Raw genomic sequence first — 17729 nt, forward strand, 5'->3', positions numbered from 1 at the left:
GGTGAAAAATTAGGAATTTTATTGTACGATTTAGATTTGATTCAACAAATCTGACGGCGGCTACTGCCTTCCCTAGCAAGTCAATAAACTTTCTTACTAAATTTGAATCAAAAGTCTAAATTGTAAAAGATCATAGAAACTAAAACTGACCCAAAAATCTCACCTAATTAGCAAAACAAGCTTGTAAATTCTCAATTAGATCCATCTATCAGGCTGTGAAAATTAAAACTTCCAATTCAAGAATTGCAAAAACAATTTCAGAGTGAAAGACTCCTACATTAACAAAAAACAATATTCAAAATGTACAGAATATTCCTCCTAAATAGCCAAATTAGAGAGAAAAAAATAAATGAAGAAAAGAACAAGAAAAGTAGAGAAAAGACTAGGGAACTAATTACCAAAGGCACTAGTTTTTATTAGAGCTGGAGAAGTCAAGCTTGTGTGATTCCTCTTGGTTGGTCTTCAGACGCCCACTACCTGTCCACCAATACCAACCAATTCCCTCCTCATTAGCAGTAGCTGATGACGTCCAAACAGCATCAAACCGGGCGGCGGCTCCTCCTCCTCCTCCTGTGTTACATGATAATCCTCCCAATTACTGGTTGTTGATGAATTGGTGGTCTTACTGTTAAATTTACCATAAACATTCACAAAGGAGACTAGCAAGTTACATTCATAATATTGACCATCCATGATGCCCATAAAGTTGTCCAGAATATCCTAAAGGATAGTAAGATGGCTTTATGGATCATGGAGTGAACTTAAACGCCAAGAGACATAGTGAATGCCCAAAAGCCGCTGCTGCTCCTTCTCCAAGCCTCTCTCCTCTCTTTGCTAGAGTCCTCTCACTTTTATGAGCGTTTCTGGTGCCCACCAAGTGCTTGTGAACTGTAGAACTTTTGAAGACTCTTGGCTCAGCTTCTGCACCTTGGGAAGACTGATCCGGGGAATTCTGTGATGAACCCATGTCGAAGCAATCGATAAGATTGACTTCTTCCTTTTCCCTATGATCTGTATGAGATCTTGATAAAAGGTTTCTGAGGGAAGTTTTTCTCTGCCGTTCTCAGAATAGGAAGTATCTAATTTATATTAGAATTTATGGAGAGTTACAAGTGTATTACAATTCAGGGAAATACAGTTGAGTTTGATTGAGACTCAAGTTTGTGAATTTGGTGGTTGAGTTTCTAACGTGCGGACTCTGTTTATGGAACATTCAAATTTGAATTTGATGGTTGGGTTTTTAACGTGGGGGCGGACTCTATCAATGGAACATTCAAAATTTGAATTTTTGAATGTTCCTTTATAATCTGAATGGATAGAAACCTGAGTTTCCTAGTTTAATCATATTAACAATAGAAGTTTTTGTCAGGTGAGTGATAGAAACCTGAGTTTCCTAGATTAATTAGGAATCTCCTATTATAGATTTTATAAAAAAAAACAAAAAAAAACAATGAAGAGATCTCTTCAAATTGGTTTTCTCACTTTAGAGTATAACTAGGATTAGGATTTAGGAGTCCCTGTATTTATAAAAACAGAGGTGTTCTTCTCGTTGTCTTTACAGTTTGCATCTCTTCCTTCTAACTGGGTCGGTGATTTTGTCAGTTCGTGTTCTTCCTCTTCTTTGTCAAGAGAAATTAATCATGTTATTTATTGCAGTTACTGGACAGCGTTCAAGTTTTGAGGAAAACCCCATAAGCTCCAGTGATGGTAACTTAGAAATCAGTGTCAAATTCCGTTATGTTGTTCGAAATCGAACTTTCATAGCGACAGGGCCGGACGATGAAGGCTATTATCTCTTACATGAGAACACACACGTTCTTGTTCGAATACCAGAGAGAGAATTCAATATTCAGTTCTCTTCCTTGCTTATCCCTCAAGAAAGCAAATCTCACATCCATACTATGCTTGATGATCAAAACATTCCTGCCACAGAAATAATGAAACAAAAAATATCTACATATGCTTTTGAACAAGCCAAGTCCTGCAAGGAGAAAAATAGTAGTGGGTCTTTAAATATCTATCTGGATATTGAAACCCTTACATTGGAATTCATAGATTCTCATGAAGAAATCGGATATGGAGGGTATCGCTTGGTTCCAGCTTCAAAATCTTCGATTGAGGCTTTAGAGATTAAGAAATACAACAATGCAGAAGAAGAGACATCTTGTTCGATTTGCATGGAGGATTATGTGAAAGAAGTCCATATTGCACAATTGCCTTGTTCCCATTATTTCCACAAAGAATGCATTTTCAAGTGGTTAGAGCATAAAAATACGTGTCCTTTGTGTCGTTTTGCAATGCCTACAGAAGTCTAATTTGAATATCTTTTGATCTGATTTATAACTTTATACTGGTTTTGTTGTAACTTTCGTAAGTCTTAGTGATATTTGCTTAATGAGATCAATTTTCATGTCATAATGGAATTGTGAATCTTCTTCAATCATTATCTGGTTCATTAATTTGAGAGATTTGACGATTGCAATAGGTGTCCATATGAGAACCCCCAGCTCTTGCATTGGATCAGTTTTAGGATTCAAGGATTCTGGTTTGCTACATAGAGATGAATATTCAAGGATTCAATGGACAACTTATGCAATGACAAACAGATGAATCAATACAACTCATTTGAACCAATCCAATTACAGCTTCCAGTGGAGACTGGAGCCATATGAATTATAGCCCATACATCGTTGGCTGCCAAGAACTATTACAACAATGCAAATATGGCATGAACAGAGCTCTCTCTACCATCACTCAGAAGAAAATATTTCCCAGCTGGTGTTTCAAAAACAGGCAAGGTGGGGGTGGCAATTACTTATTTGATTATAGCCACCATAGTTTTGATCAGTGCTACTACTCTCTCCTGCACTCTCAGTACTGCTGCTGGTTTGGTTTCTCTGATGGTGTTACTTTGATTTGGATACTGCACTATCACTAACACTACCATTCAGGAGAGGGTCATCAATCCCAGGATCACTCTTCGTGTAGGAGATGTTGAACCGATGCAGCTATCATCTTTACTTCTCTTCTCCGTCTCATGTTTCTTTATGTTTTGTGATATCTTGTGTAGCTTCTCATTGAATTGTGTAATTCCCTTCTCCATAGGCTCCACAGCCTGGGTGACTGTGAACTTGACATCATTCACAATCTGTAAAGCAGAATAGACATCCTTGTTAAGCTAGTATTTTGTTAGAAGCACGATATGAAAAACAAGGAAAAACTGACAAATGCAATGCAACACCAAGTGAGTGAATCTTAAGGATCAATCTCAATTGCGGTAGGTTAATATGGAAATATTCACATGCAGAAGTTGGTGAAGGGGTTCATCTCACCCTTCCCTTCCACTTCTTCCTTTGTTCCACATGAATTGTTGAAGAACCAACCACTAACTCAGAAATGTATTTTCATGAAACTGGTAGAGCAACAGCATAAGTGATGTGTCCTAGGTTTTTACAACTTCAACCTTCAATTGGGTTTCAATGAACTTGAGAATCCAATTGTGGAGAAAGACCAAATACTATTTAGAAGCATCTTCCAATAATCATATCGAATGCCATATAACACAATGGCGGTGGCACTTACAGCATAACAATCTCCTTGTAAAGAGCAGCAAAGAGAACAATAACAATTATAATAATAACTCATATTGCAATGAGAAACAGGGGACTTCAAACAGGGGTGCTTAGGAAGATTGAGAGAAGAAGAGTTTTTTAGGGAGTAAAGCAATGATAACTAAACAAGTCAAGGCACACCGGTGCATAGGAAAAGTACAGAGTGATCTATTGTGCAGAGCATCTTCTTATACCTAGCCCCCCAATGATACATGCCTGCTAGCTAAACAGTCAATGGATCCACATATGAATCTTCATAGCTGAGTGATCTGTTTCCGCAGATGCATTACCTTCAGTAAATAGACGTTGTTACCCTAATGCTATTCTGGTGGACTGGAGTGGTACATCTTAAAGTTACAAATTTATCAATCCTTAGATTTTTTTAGGTGTAACAATTGTCATGGAGCTCTCCAACTAAATGTGAATGCTTCCCAATGCCAAGATACTGAATTTAAACTAAAAGATTTTTATACAGTGTTATAGACAGTAACTTGCCCACTTCCCCATTTAATTCTCCATCACAGTACACCCCAAACGCTTGTAGGATGACCACTAAAATAGAAGTTAAAGTCTTTATTATCATCTGATAAAAAGTAAGGGAAAAAACAAAGCTATCAACAAAATTGCATCAGTAGTTCCACTAATACAAAATAAATATTGAAAGACATGGGCTCTGCCAGAAAGTAAACATACATATTGAACAATTCCAAACTTTACAAGCTGGTAAAACCATCGACCAAGTTTCCATGGCTTAAAGAAATAGTTCATAGGAAAGGTATGCTTTACAGTTCCTTTGTGAGAACTATACTCTAGTAAGGGTGTTTTCCATCCTTGCCGCTTCATAAACTCGATCGTCCTCTCTTCCCCACCTAAAAATGAACATAACATTGGTAAATATGAACATTAACTACTGTTTTAAGTTCAAATATCCATGATAAATGTACCATCTACTGTGATGCAATGACCTGAGACATAATATAGTTTTCCTGCTGAATCCCTTCTCCAGCAAGAGTACTAAAGGAAAACACTCATCTCAGGTACACAAAGTTAAAACCTAGAAAATGCCACAGCAGTGCCGATATATATAACCCCTCCATTATACACCATACATTATGCAGGCCTTTTGTTTTGATACTTCACAGAAGCTCATGAAACAGGCACATGTTGTCCATATCAGGACTACCGCAAGGTGGCCAACCCAGATATAAGGGGTTAACAAAACTCATTTGAAGGGCCCAAGAATAAGCAAAGAGATGATTTAGGGATATAAGAACTAGCTTGGGCATTAACCATATGCAGATGGGGATCTGTGACAGGGCTTTTTGTAAATACCTACCATAAAAGTAATCCTTATCTGCATTTCTAGGTCTAAAGTTTCAATCAGGATGGTCTGTCTGACCCACAATCTCTAGCATCATAATGAAGGAGAATCTTGAAATGCTACAGCAACAAAGATGTGTACAGTTCTGCCAAGATTTAGCTGCAGCTGAGAGAGAGAGAGAGGGAGAGAATGATTTGGCTCGTCAAGAAGACAGATGCCCTAATGACAAGTTCAGAGTGAAAGACTCCTACATTAACAAAAATACAATATTCAAAATGTAAAAAATATTCCTAGTATAGCCAAAATTAGAGGAAAAAAATGAAGAAAAGAACAAGAAAACAGAGGAAGGACTAGGGAATTAATTATCAAAGGGACTAGTTTTCATTTGAGCTTGAGGGACAAGTCAAGCTTCTGTGATTATTCTTGGTTGGTCTTCAGACGCCCACTGCCTGCCCACCAATACCAACCAATTAGCTCATTAGCAGTAGGAGCTGATGATGTCCAAACAGCATCAAACCTGGCGGCGTTGCCCCACAACGACGGCGCTCCTCCTCCCTGTGTTACATTATAATCCTCCGTTGCTAATCGCCCAATTACTGGTTTGTCACCTTGACTGATTGTTGCACTAGGACTGTATGGGTCTACTTCACCGAAAGAGTGATGTTTTCGCAGGTTTCCAAAGTTTTCATAACATGGTTAGGACACAATTTGATCCATAAACAAAATCTTTTGTACGGATAATGGGACTTAATACTTGGGTGGTGCATTCCCCTCTTAGCTAACTAACCATTATATCATACACAAGATCAGCTGTGCTGACACTCCACCTAAAAATGGGGGTTGACGAACATAAGAATAGACATCTACTTAAGATACAACATTCCCTAATGTTAATTGTGCTTGTGCCACCTTGGTTTTGGTGTGATGTGGTTCTTACTGCAGCTTATCTTATTAACCGAATGCCTTCCCAAGTCTTAGACCAGCACTGTTGTTAGGATCGAAACTGAGGAACAATCATACAATGAAAGAAAAAGGGAAAAAAAAGGATCAAACACAAAACATAGAAGATTTTACGTGGGAAACACTTAAGGGGAAGAAAACCCACGGCCGCCAAACAATCCACTAATTTTAACAAGCCAAAAAAATAAATTCCAGAGGAGGAGAGTTACATATTTATGCCAAAAACCCTAAACCAAGATATAATCAACATTGTCCATATCTCGGGTAATTCTGGGCCGTTGGATGAATTTCCATGTAAATCAGGTAGAAAAATAATTTTCCACGTGCTTCGTTCCCGGCGGGGGGCTGACGCCCCCTAAAGTAACATAGAATTGGGGCCACATACATAACAGCTGCCCCCTTGAGGTTCTTTTAAGGGAACCAACCTTTATAGTACCACCTAAGGTTTTTGGTTGTGTTGCCTTTGCTCAAAACCACCACATTCATGTTAAGTTGGATCCTCATGGGTTATAGTGCATTTCCTTGGGTTATCCTCATACACAGGAAGGGGTATAAGTGTTATCATTCTGGTTTTTTCATTTCTTTGTTTGAATGTTGTGATCCAGGAACAAGTTCCTTTTTTTCCCCTACACTCTTCAAGGGGAGGGTTTTAGTGAAGAGATTCCGGTCTTGATTCCTCCTTTAGATATTTCTCCCAAGAATCCTGTAGAAGATTGTACTCTAGAAAATAGAATAACTCGACAGGGACAGCTAGTGGATGATGTGTAGAGGGAGCAAGACCTCTAAAGACTTATCAAAGAAAGCAGGGATAAGTCCCTCCTATGCCAAGCCAGAGGGAAGCTTCAACTCCTAATCCTGAAATACAAGTTTCTCCAGATGAACCTATCTCTGAAGGTGAGCCTTTCTTTGATCCCCTTTTTTTAATCCTAATGTCTCTACCAATTGCATTGAGAAAGCAGCTGCAGGCTTGCACCAAAGATCTTATTTCCAATTATCTTTCATATCAGCCCCTATTCCCAAAGTTTCAAATTTTCATTTCCTTTTTGTCCTCTATCTTTGTTCCTAACACTTGGCAATAAGCATTATCTCACTCAAACTTGAAGGAATCAATGGATGAGGAAATGTGAACTCTGGAGAAAAACAAAATGTGAGAATTGGTGACTTTAACTGCAGGAAAGTAGACAATTGGGTGCAAATGGTTGTTCATGATCAAGCACAAGGTAGATGGGATTGTTAAGAGGTACAACGTAAGATTGGTGGCCAAAGGCTTCACTTAGACTTATGGAATTGACTACCATGAGACATTTTCCATGCTACCAAGATGAACACAGTGCGGTTCTACAACAGTTAGGTGTCAAGGGATGCTTTTCTATATGGAAAACTCCAAGAGGAGGTTTACATGGATGTGCCACTTGGGTATTACACTGTTGAGACTCATGGAAATGTATGCAAGTTGAAGAGCGCATTGTATGGGCTGAAGCAACCTCCAAGAGTGTGGTGTGGAAGGTTCCATAACGCCATGATCTCTAATGGCTACAAGCAGAGCAATGCAGACTAGACTTTGTTTATTAAAAGAGATGATTCCCACACTAATGTACTTTTAGTATATGTAAGTGATATTTTCATCACAGACAACAACGAGGATGAAATTTTGGGTGTAAAGACCTTCATAGAGCCGAATTTGAGATTAAAGATATGGGAAAGCTCAAATATTTCCTAAGGTTGAAGTTGGCATATTCGGCCAGTGGTGTGTCTCTCTCTCAAAGAAAGCATACTCTGGATCTAATTGAGGAGATTGGGATGTTAGGATGTAAGCTTGTTAAAACTCCTATTGATCCTAACCTTGAAGGCAAAAGAAGGAGAACTGGTTGACAAGACGAGGTATCAAAAGTTGGAGGGAGAGTTGTTCAATCTCATACCAGACATCACATTTGCAGTCAGTCTTGTTAGCCAGTATTTGTATGATCCCTACTCCTCACACCTGGACGCAGTGTATCGTATATTGAGGTACTTGAAGGCCACACCAAGAAAAGGAATTTCGATTTCAGCTCATAAACACTTAAAGATTGAGGCATATATATATATATATATATATATATATATATATATATATATATATATATATATATATATATATATATATGCAAACTTGGTAGGGTGCCCGGATGATAGAAGATCTACCCCTGAGTATTGTGTATATCTAGGAGGCAACTTGGTGACTTGGAGGAGTAAGAACCAGGCTGTGGTCGCAAGGTCACGATCAACTTAGCTCACAATCCAGTACAACATGACAAGACCAAGCATATGGAGATTGATAGACAAATTAAAAGAGAAGATTGAGGCTGGACTAATTCATATTACCTTTGCTACCTCAACAATCAATGTGTTGATGTGCTTACAAAGAGCTTAAGCCAAGGTGTTCAGTAGTATCATTGGCTGGGCATGATAAATATCTATGCTCCAACTTGAGGAGTGTTGTAAGACAAAATTGGGCAGTGATATGGGTGTTAGAAAAATATTTACTTTTTGGATTTACTTTCCATGTTTGAGGTTTCCTTATTGTGGGTAGATTTGCTAGGATTTTTTAGGATCTCTCTTTTTATTTTTTTTATAAGATTCCCACACAGGAAAGATTTCATTTCTTCTGTATTTGGTAACTTATGACCCTAAATAAAGTTTCTGCTATGTCTTTTAGACACAAGTTAGGATTCATTCACTTCTTTAAATGTGCTCCATCAAAAAATCACCAACCACATTTGGTCCCTCCAAAATTGATGCTGCTTGTTTTATAAACATTGACTATGAAATGACCATTGTACCCTACTAACTAAGGGCAGTACTAAAATTACAATAATGCCATTATTTTTCATGTCCTATTCTTCCTAGGATCCTCCCAGCTTGAGCGAACCCTATGCTGTTGCCTGAACCACCAGGGCTACTTATCAGCAAAGATGAACATAGAAAACCTCCCTTTGAATCATCGGCTGGAAAATCAAACGCAGCCATTGGAACCCTCCTGGAAAATCACAATCCTTACCTCTCTAAACCACAGCTTTTTGTCCTTCATTTTTGAGTTGCAGTGGGGTCCTTAATCACGGTGGATTTAATGATAGACGACTGTAAAAGGCTATCCTGCTGTGGATAAAAATAATCAGCAGAGACTGCCCAGCCTTGTTTATTCTTTTTCTTGCATCGTTGTCTTTTAGTGACTGGTTTGACATGAATAGAGGAGATGGGAGGCTTCTTTTCTGGGGTAAAGAGTATAGCTTATCGAAATACCCTAGGAAGGAGAGAGAAAATTAGGATCTTTAAAGAGCCAACAGTAAAGGAAGGGGGAAGGGGAGCAGTATCCCAGTATAGTTCCAAAGTAAATTGGCTCCTGATTTGAACACTTCTTAGGTGGCAGGAAAGGATCACCAAAACATTCAATATGATCTATCAAATACTCATACCATAAACAGCACCTAAAAACCCTAGATTAACAATGCCAACCCAATGAACAGGATATAGCCATCAAAGACCCATGAATCGAAAATAGAAAATAATACTGGGAAAGGAAATTTAAAGATGGAATATAATCTGAGTGGATTGAAAGAAATGACACTTACAGGGAAATGAATGGTGATAGAGGTGATCCTCCATGGAAACATCCAGTGTAGTAAAAAAAAAAAATTAAAAAGCATAACCAATGGAAATCCTATTAACTACCTCAAAAAAAAAAAAAAGAGAGACCCAAGGGACAACTGTTTTTTTTTGTGTGTGTGTGTGTTTGTGAAAGAGAGAGAGAGAGTACCTCCATACAAACTATGAAGTCCTGAACACTTGACTGGAACTCCAAGCCTTGAGCTGTAGGGCTTTTAAACAAACCCAATGCAGAGAAGACTGCAATTGCCACACCTTGCCACCAAGTCAAAAAGACATTGATTTGAAGACCAGAAACTTGGCAAGTGGTTTAATGTGCTCCAATTCAACATTTGTAACAGTGTAGAATTGAACTAGACAGTACAAATCCCAAGACTGGCTGAAGTTGAGAACCACTGACAAGTATGGGTACCTAGAAATTGAGGAGACATACTATATCAATAACAGAGAAAACATCACAGAATGATGCTTTATGGCCTTTCATGCATATATATCGATTAAAATTTGCAATCAGCCAAGTACATGCTGTTTCAGCTAGAAATTTCCAATAACCAGCAAACTCCATTATCCTTTTGGTAAAAAACAATTACCTAGCAATCCATCTGCAACCTATACAACTTACCGAATCAAGACACTGTTTGCTGAAGAACATAAACAAAATCACTACAAAATGCATGCTCTATTACATACTAAAAAGCATATGATATGCGATGACAACCAATGATGATTCATTAAGAGGGCTCTAAGAAAGAATTTTAGCATTTCTTCCAGCATTGCTATGACATGGCCAGCATTTGTGATACAATAACAACAATCAACTAATAATTTTGATCCTGTCAAAAACTTGATGTAGAAACAGGAAAGTTGGATTCTAGGATGGTCAAGTGGATCCAATCTTACTAGCTTGTATTCTTCATTTTTCAAAATGTTTGTAATGAACCCTGTTAACAATGTTCATAAATCTTTTTCTAATTCTATATTTATTCATTCAAAATTCACATTTTAGTTGTTTTAATTGTGTAGATTAGGTTGTATAGACCATGTATACAACACAATACTCCACGAACCTGAGGTCCAAAGCCGACCAACAACTTCAGTTGTTTGTTTTTCACAAAATTTTAAGGGTTCAACTATGCATAGAGGGCTAAATAGAGTTTCGTGTGGGTTTCAAGACCTAGTTTGGCTTTGGGCCTCCAAAGCAACTGTCATTACTTACAAGGTTTCAGTTGAAATTTTGCAGTTTTGTGAATTTTTTTGGTTTCAAGCAACCAGATATAAATCTGACAAGAAACCAAAACTTTGCACTAGTCTCTAGTTTGAGGTATGGTGAATACAGTGGCCATGTTGGGTATGGCCAGCACAACTCTTCTTCTTCATTCCACACAAAGGTATTATTAATTGCTCAAATAGTGAGTCATCTATTGTGCAGAGCATCTTCTTATACCTAGCCCCCCAATGATACATGCCTGCTTAGCTAAGCAGTACCAATGGATCCAAAAATGAATCTTCATGGCTGAGTGATCTGTTTCCGCAGATGCATTACCTTGAGTAAATAGATGTTGCTACCCTAATGCTATTCTGGTGGACTGGAGTGGTTCATCTTAAAGTTACAAAGTTATCAATCCTTAGATTTTTTAGGTGTAACAACTGTCATGGAGCTCGCCAACTAAATGTGAATGCTTCCCAATGCCAAGATATTGAATTTATACAAAAAGATTTTTTTACAGTGGTACAGCCTGTAACTTACCCACACCTCCATTTAAATTCTCCATCACAGTACACCCCAAACGCTTGTAGGATGACCACTAAAATAGAAGTTAAAGTCTTTATTATCATCTGATAAAAAGTAAGGAAAAAAACAAAGCTATCAACAAAACTGCATCAGTAGTTCCACTAATACAAAATAAATATTGAAAGACATAGGGCTCTGCTAGAAAGTAAACATACATATTAAACAATTCCAAACTTTACAAGCTGGTAAAACCATCGACCAAGTTTCCATGGTTTAAAGAAATAGTTCATAGGAAAGGTATGCTTTACAGTTCCTTTGTGAGAACTATTCTCTAGTAAGGGTGTTTTCCGTCCTTGCCGCTCCATAAACTCGATCGTCCTCTCTTCCCCACCTAAAAATGAACATAACATTGGTAAATATGAACATTAGCTACTGTTTTAAGTTCAAATATCCATGATAAATGTACCATCTACTGTGATGCAATGACCTGAGACATAATATAGTTTTCCTGCTGAATCCCTTCTCCAGCCAGAGTACTAAAGGAAATACACTCATCTCAGGTACATAAAGTTAAAATCCTAGAAAATGCCACAGCATTTGCCGATATATATAACCCCTCCATTATACACTATACATTATGCAGGCCTTTTGTTTTGATACCTCACAGATGCTCATGAAACAGGCACATTTTGTCCATATCAGGACTACCACAAGGTGGCCAGCCCAGATATAGTGGGTTAACCAAACTCATTTGAAGGGCCCAAGAATAAGCAAAGAGATGATTCAGGGATATAAGAACTAGCTTGGGCATTAACCATATGCAGATGGGGATCCGTGACAGGGCTTTCTGTAAATACCTACCACACAAGTAATCCTCATCTGCATTTCTAGGTCTAAAGTTTCAATCAGGATGGTCTGTGTGATAATCTTCCCAGTGTTACATGATAATCCTCGGTTGCTAACCTCCCAATTACTGGTTGTTGATCAATTAGTGGTCTTGACCATCCATGATGCCCATAAAGTTGTCCAGAAGACCCTGAAGAGGAAGGATAGTAAGATGGCTTTATGGATCATGGAGTGAACTTAAACGCCAAGTGCTTGTGAACTGTAGAACTTCCTTTGATAGTAATTACAGGAGAAGACTCTTGGCTCAGCTTCCGCACCTTGGGGAGACTATCTTGGGAATTCTGTGATGAACCCATGTTGAAGCAGTCGATAAGATTGAATTCTTGGAAATCCAGCTCCAGCTATGGAGAAATGATAAATTGATGAAGAAAAGAAAAGATTTGATGAGAAAATTAAATGCCCGATTCTGAAGATGAATAACTCGTTTAAGAAGCATAGTTTTCAGAGAGACGATGTGTTGCAAAACAGACGTTACTCTCTCACTCTCACCCGGGGAAAATCAACCGTTGTTTACTACTTTCCTTTCTGAAAAACTAATACCATTTAAATAACAACCCATGATGGAAGGTTAACATAATTAATTAATGAGAGGAAAATTAAAAACTTTCTTGGACGATTCAGATAACAATTCGCGCGTTTCCATTAATTGATCAATCAATATGATGAGGGAGTGATTGAACCAAAAGAGAGTTTTCTTTTCTGGAACCGCCAGCAACGTTGTCGCGAGTAAGAAAATAACGACGATTACACACATAAGACGCAAACAAATGTATTGACATATTTTATTTCATTAATATATAACAACTTAACAAGATCAGATTCAAAATTCAAACCGTTATTGTTCTAGTCACGAGTAACTAAAAATTTACAAGATACTTAGAACTCAAAAATACAAGAGGTACAAGCCTATAGAACAGATCCTGTTCAAGTAAGGTCGTTACAAGGTAAAATGAGACCATAAGAAATCAAGATTCAGATTAATTTGGCATTGTAAAACGACATAATGGACATGAATTCTTGTACTCCAACCACTTGATGATGCATTGGCTGTAAAAAAAATGTGAACAATCCAGCTTTATGATGTCAGCTCCTCCAACGTATTCTTCCATGCAAATCATACACAAGTCTGCAGAAGAGGTATCATGTAACAAGCTAAAACCTTCACCTCCATTCAAATTGGCTTCAAAATCTCTAAGTTCTTGCCAAAAATCTAAATAGTCTACCAAACAGACATCAATAATTATGACGATAATCAACTCTCCATTATCTTGTCGGTTTTATGGAACTCTGCCTCTTCAGAAGCATATATAGATATCTCATCCTTCAATCCCTCAACGGAAACAATAGGGATCTCAAGTTCTGTAAGCATAATGTGAATATTACACTTACTAATTTGAGGGATAAACAGGCTATCAAACTCAACGTCCAATTGTTTCACCGGTAACAAATTAGTTGTCTGCTCAAGAATAATTGAAGCATGATTGAGTGATCCGTGAATTTCAAAACGAAGAAAAAGAAAAGGAAAAATGGCAAAGATATGAAATATGATAGTAAGAGAAGGAGGTCGCCAGTTGTATTTAAGACTAGATAAGACTCCTAGTCCTAGTGGTATTAGGTAACCAGATTAACTTGTCGGTGGGTGATAGAAACCTGAGTTCCCTAGTTTAATTAGGAGTCTCCTAATATAGATTTTAAAGAAAAAAAACAATAAATAGTTCTCTACAAATTGGTTTTCTCACTTTAGCCTACGTTTGTTTGCAAAGGTTGGGTGAAAAAAAAAAGGTAGAAAAAAAATATGTGGGTCCCGTGTAGTGGGATGAGGGAGAAAGAAATGAAAGAGAAGGAAACGGTTTTGTGATTTTGTGGAAAAGTGATTGAAAGACCATAACGGATGTGTTATGGTTTGAATTTGATTTTTTAATTCAAGTTTTTAATTTTGAATTCAAATTTGAATATTGTAAACGAATCTTGTACAACAGCCATATTTATTTATAAATACATAAGACTTATCCATCAAAATAAGCAACCTACTTATCAAAATTAGAGTTTTTATTTGCATGCTTTCATGGTATTAGAGCTAAGGTTTTGAGATTATTTTTTTTTTCCCAAAACACTATATATTTTCAATGGCCACTATATTTTTTATGCGTCCTGATGCGTCCAAAATCTGCTCAGCCCTTGGATCTCCACGTGATGTCCTGCAAAACGAAAGCGTCAGATGTGGCCCGACCGCTGGGGTCGGGAGTCCACCTCCGAAGGCTAAATCAGTTGATGAACTTAATCACAAACGGCTCTGCTAGAAGCACAGAGCTAATGAATGAAGAAACGGGAAAGGTGATCTAGATAGCAGAACGCTGATAGTTTAGATCTATCAGTATGTATCTGAACCTGAGTCTCAGATAGTATTCTTATTGATCGATTGATCCCTCCCTCACCTTGTATGGTAGTGAGGTTTATATAGAGTGTACCTTCGAATTTCCTTCGTTGGATGCACTTGAGCCCTCTTCGGGTAGTCGTTGGATTTCATCAGTGAGATCCGTTGAGCGATAGACTTCTACTAGTTTGGACTAGTAGAGGACTCCTGAGATAACCGTTAGGTTATGTGATAGTTATCCCTTTGATGATGATTATTCGCAGCCGTCAGTTTGAGTCTGCCATCATCAGGGTGATTACCCTAATCCATAAGTAAGATTAGGGCATGCTTGTAGCCGAATAAGCTTTCTTCTTCAGCAAGCCATCTTCCGGATCCGGTTCGCTCGGGAGCGAATCGGTTTTCTTCGTCTTGACCGGGGTCGAGGGTCGGACCAGGTATGAACCCGGTCTGATCATAAACTCTCCATATCACGAGCCCCCCAGACCAAGCGTTCGGTCGATCCCGAGGGCTTGGTTTTTAACTGGGTTCGTCGTCAGGTGATGATCTCTGCGTGCTTCATTAAATGTCATATCACATTTAATGCGGTGGTCACTTTTCCTCGAGCGTTGTAAGTGTAAGGCCACACTGTCGTGGCTCACGTCATCCAAGCGACGGTTTCCGAACGCCTATTTCGGATTCGTGAGTTCAAACTTTCAAAACGTCTTTCAATCTTGATCGTTGATTTTGAATCAATCTCGATCGTTCAGATTCCCGAACACTCTTGCGGGAGTTTTAAAAGCGGTTCGTTGTCCTCGTAGGTTTCATTCTTCCTATCTGGAATTTGAACCTTTGTTGTTCGCTTTCGCGCCTTCTTGCTCTCAAGCTTCCGTCTCCTTTGAATCGGTAAGTTTCTTGGTCTTTTCTTTTTGTAGTTTACTTGAAACGAGTAATGGCGGACGATAGGGCTTCTTTAGTACCCCATGTTGGTGATAGCAATGATGCTTTTGCTTCTCCCCGCTCCCGAACAGTCGGATAGTGATAACAAAACCCTAACCGTCCTCTAGCAGGAGTTCGCCGAAGTTTCTCAAAAAGGTTTTGAAAGAAAAACCGAAACTTCTCCTGTCCTTCTCGAGTCTAGATCTTCCAAGATTATCGAGTCTTCTAGGCAGCCTCAAACCTCCGGGTCCAATGGTGGACCTCGGCTCGTTCCTTCCATTTACAATGGAGAAACCCTTCTTTCAGCTTGTCCAAGATTTTGACCTTCCTTCCTCTTATCGGGTTAGGGCTCCCCACCCCGATGAGAGGGTTGATTCATACCTTTCGGGTGAATTTTCTCTGTACATAGATGCACTTTGAAAGCGGGGTTCGCTTTCCCTTTTTAATCCTTTATTCTCCGCAGTTTTGAATCACTGGAACATTTGTCCCAGAATGCTCCTCCCCAATAGCCGGCGTCTCATCGTCGGCTTCTTGGGTTTGTGTTTTGAGCTTGGCATTACGCCATCTCTTTCTCTTTTTGTACATTTTCATGTTCTTTCTATCTCCCATCCTCCCGGATGGGTTTTTCTTTCCAAACGCAATAAGGCTGAACTTGATTGGAGGGGCAGCATCCTTGTCAAAGGAACTTGCCCTTCTAACCACAAAAGATGGCGCGAACGATACTTTTTCTCGTCGAGCGCCTCCATCAGATCTTAACTTCCCAACCACCTGGAGGAGGTTTACTTCTTCGTCCGAAAGTAACCGGGGCCTTCCCTTATCCGAGAGAAGACGAGGCGGCCATCAGGAAGATCAAATCCATTCCGTGGTATCAAGAGATACATGGATATGAAGTGGAGTATAACTCCATCCTTCAGTACTGGGGCTTGGCTCATTGTGAGCTTCTAACCATCATCCTTTGATTTGACTGAAGTGATATGTTTTGAATTCGATTCTTGTCCTTCTTCTTTGCGGTGCCTCCCCGAACAGACCCCCGAAAGCCTGCGGGTGAAGGCCGCTAGGGCCGTTGTGACAGCCGAGCAACGATCGCCCGGGGGACTTGACCGTAGATCAAGAGGCTTCTCTTCCCTCTCCCGACCCCTCTTACGGGGTATCGGGAATATCGAGGCTCGTAGGCTGATGCTTCGGGTAAAGGGAAGAAACCAATGGTGGAGAGGGCTAATGTCTCTTCCTCCGCCCGAACCAAGAGGAGGCATGACACAATTGATGCTCCCTCAAATAAAAAATCCAAAGCTTCGACGGATGGTGAGGAGGTCTTCATCCCCAGGTGGACCCCGAAGATGACCGACGGGGTCACTCGGGATCTCGAGAAAGCTGCGAGAATGGAGCTCCCTCAGTCTTGCTCCTTCTGATCACCAAAAGTTTGAAGCCCTGGATGATACCTCCCTTGTTAGTCAATCTACAAGGTACCGGTCTTCTTGCTTACTTATGTTTTCATAATTTCTTATGACTTCTTCGATATCTTCCGTCTTCCCGGGAATGCTTTGTGTTGAGCTTTTATCAACACATGGAAGCATTGAGCCGGGTTGGTCGTACCAGCTCCTTGCTGCAAACTTGTGAAGAGAAATTGGCCAAGGCCAATTCTGAAATAGACCAACTGACTACAGCTACCGTGGAGCTGCAGAAAAAGCATGAGGAAGAAGTGATCTCCCTCAAGGAAGCCCTTGAAGCTTCGAAAATTCGTGTCTCTACTGCCGAGCGCGAGGCCAGGAAGCAAAAGGCAGCTGCCACGTTGTTTGGTGACAGCCTTGAAATCAAAAGTAGGGAGCTCGAAGAACATCTGAAGTTGGCGATCCCTAGCAAGCCTGAGCATATAAAGCCAGACCTTCGGAAGGAGTGCATTCGGAAATACCTAAACAGCGTACCTTTCTCCGAATTGCTAGGTTTCTACAACATTCAAGCTTATCGCATGGGGTAGAACGACGTTTGGGAGCAGATCCTTGGAACGATCCCTGACTTCGACACTGCTCCTTTTCGTGAGGTATGCCACCCAGAGGTCTTCGGGAAAGTTGGTATGGATCTCCCAGATTGGGCTCAGGGAGAAGATGATCCTTTTCCAGCTGACCCTCAATATGAGGCATATCTGAATGACGAGCCGGCACTTCCAGAGGAGAAATCACAAGCCGAGTCTCAAGTTGTTGTTGTAGAGAATTCAGCCAATGCCACTCTTGAGGAAGGCTCTTCTCATGGTCCTGAGAAAAGTCCTCCCGA

At 39.6% G+C, this 17729-nt stretch overlaps 1 protein-coding gene and 2 pseudogenes across 2 annotated transcripts; 1 reads left to right on the plus strand and 2 right to left on the minus strand.

Annotated features, from left to right (window-relative positions):
* Nucleotides 1–406: 406 nt before the first annotated feature.
* LOC149015665 (zinc finger protein 1-like) lies at nt 407–1568 on the minus strand (annotated as a pseudogene).
* A 72-nt stretch (nt 1569–1640) lies between these two features.
* Nucleotides 1641–2315, plus strand: LOC149015666 (uncharacterized). Its single transcript, XM_089156568.1, has one exon. It carries the CDS (start codon nt 1641–1643, stop codon nt 2313–2315), a length of 675 nt encoding a protein of 224 aa, XP_089012694.1.
* Nucleotides 2316–2583: 268 nt separating this feature from the next.
* On the minus strand, nt 2584–12664 carry LOC149015667 (protein LAZ1-like; annotated as a pseudogene). The gene is made up of 4 exons (XR_016173542.1): nt 11482–12664; nt 11282–11370; nt 9686–9946; nt 2584–3148 (listed from the first exon to the last, which is right to left on the minus strand). The product of XR_016173542.1 is annotated as a protein LAZ1-like (transcript).
* Between the last annotated feature and the right edge of the window lie 5065 nt (nt 12665–17729).

The sequence above is a fragment of the Hakea prostrata genome, chromosome 5 (genome assembly GCF_041222555.1).
Source record: "Hakea prostrata isolate BN-2017 chromosome 5, UWA_Hpros_2, whole genome shotgun sequence".
NCBI classification, from domain to species: Eukaryota; Viridiplantae; Streptophyta; class Magnoliopsida; order Proteales; family Proteaceae; genus Hakea; species Hakea prostrata.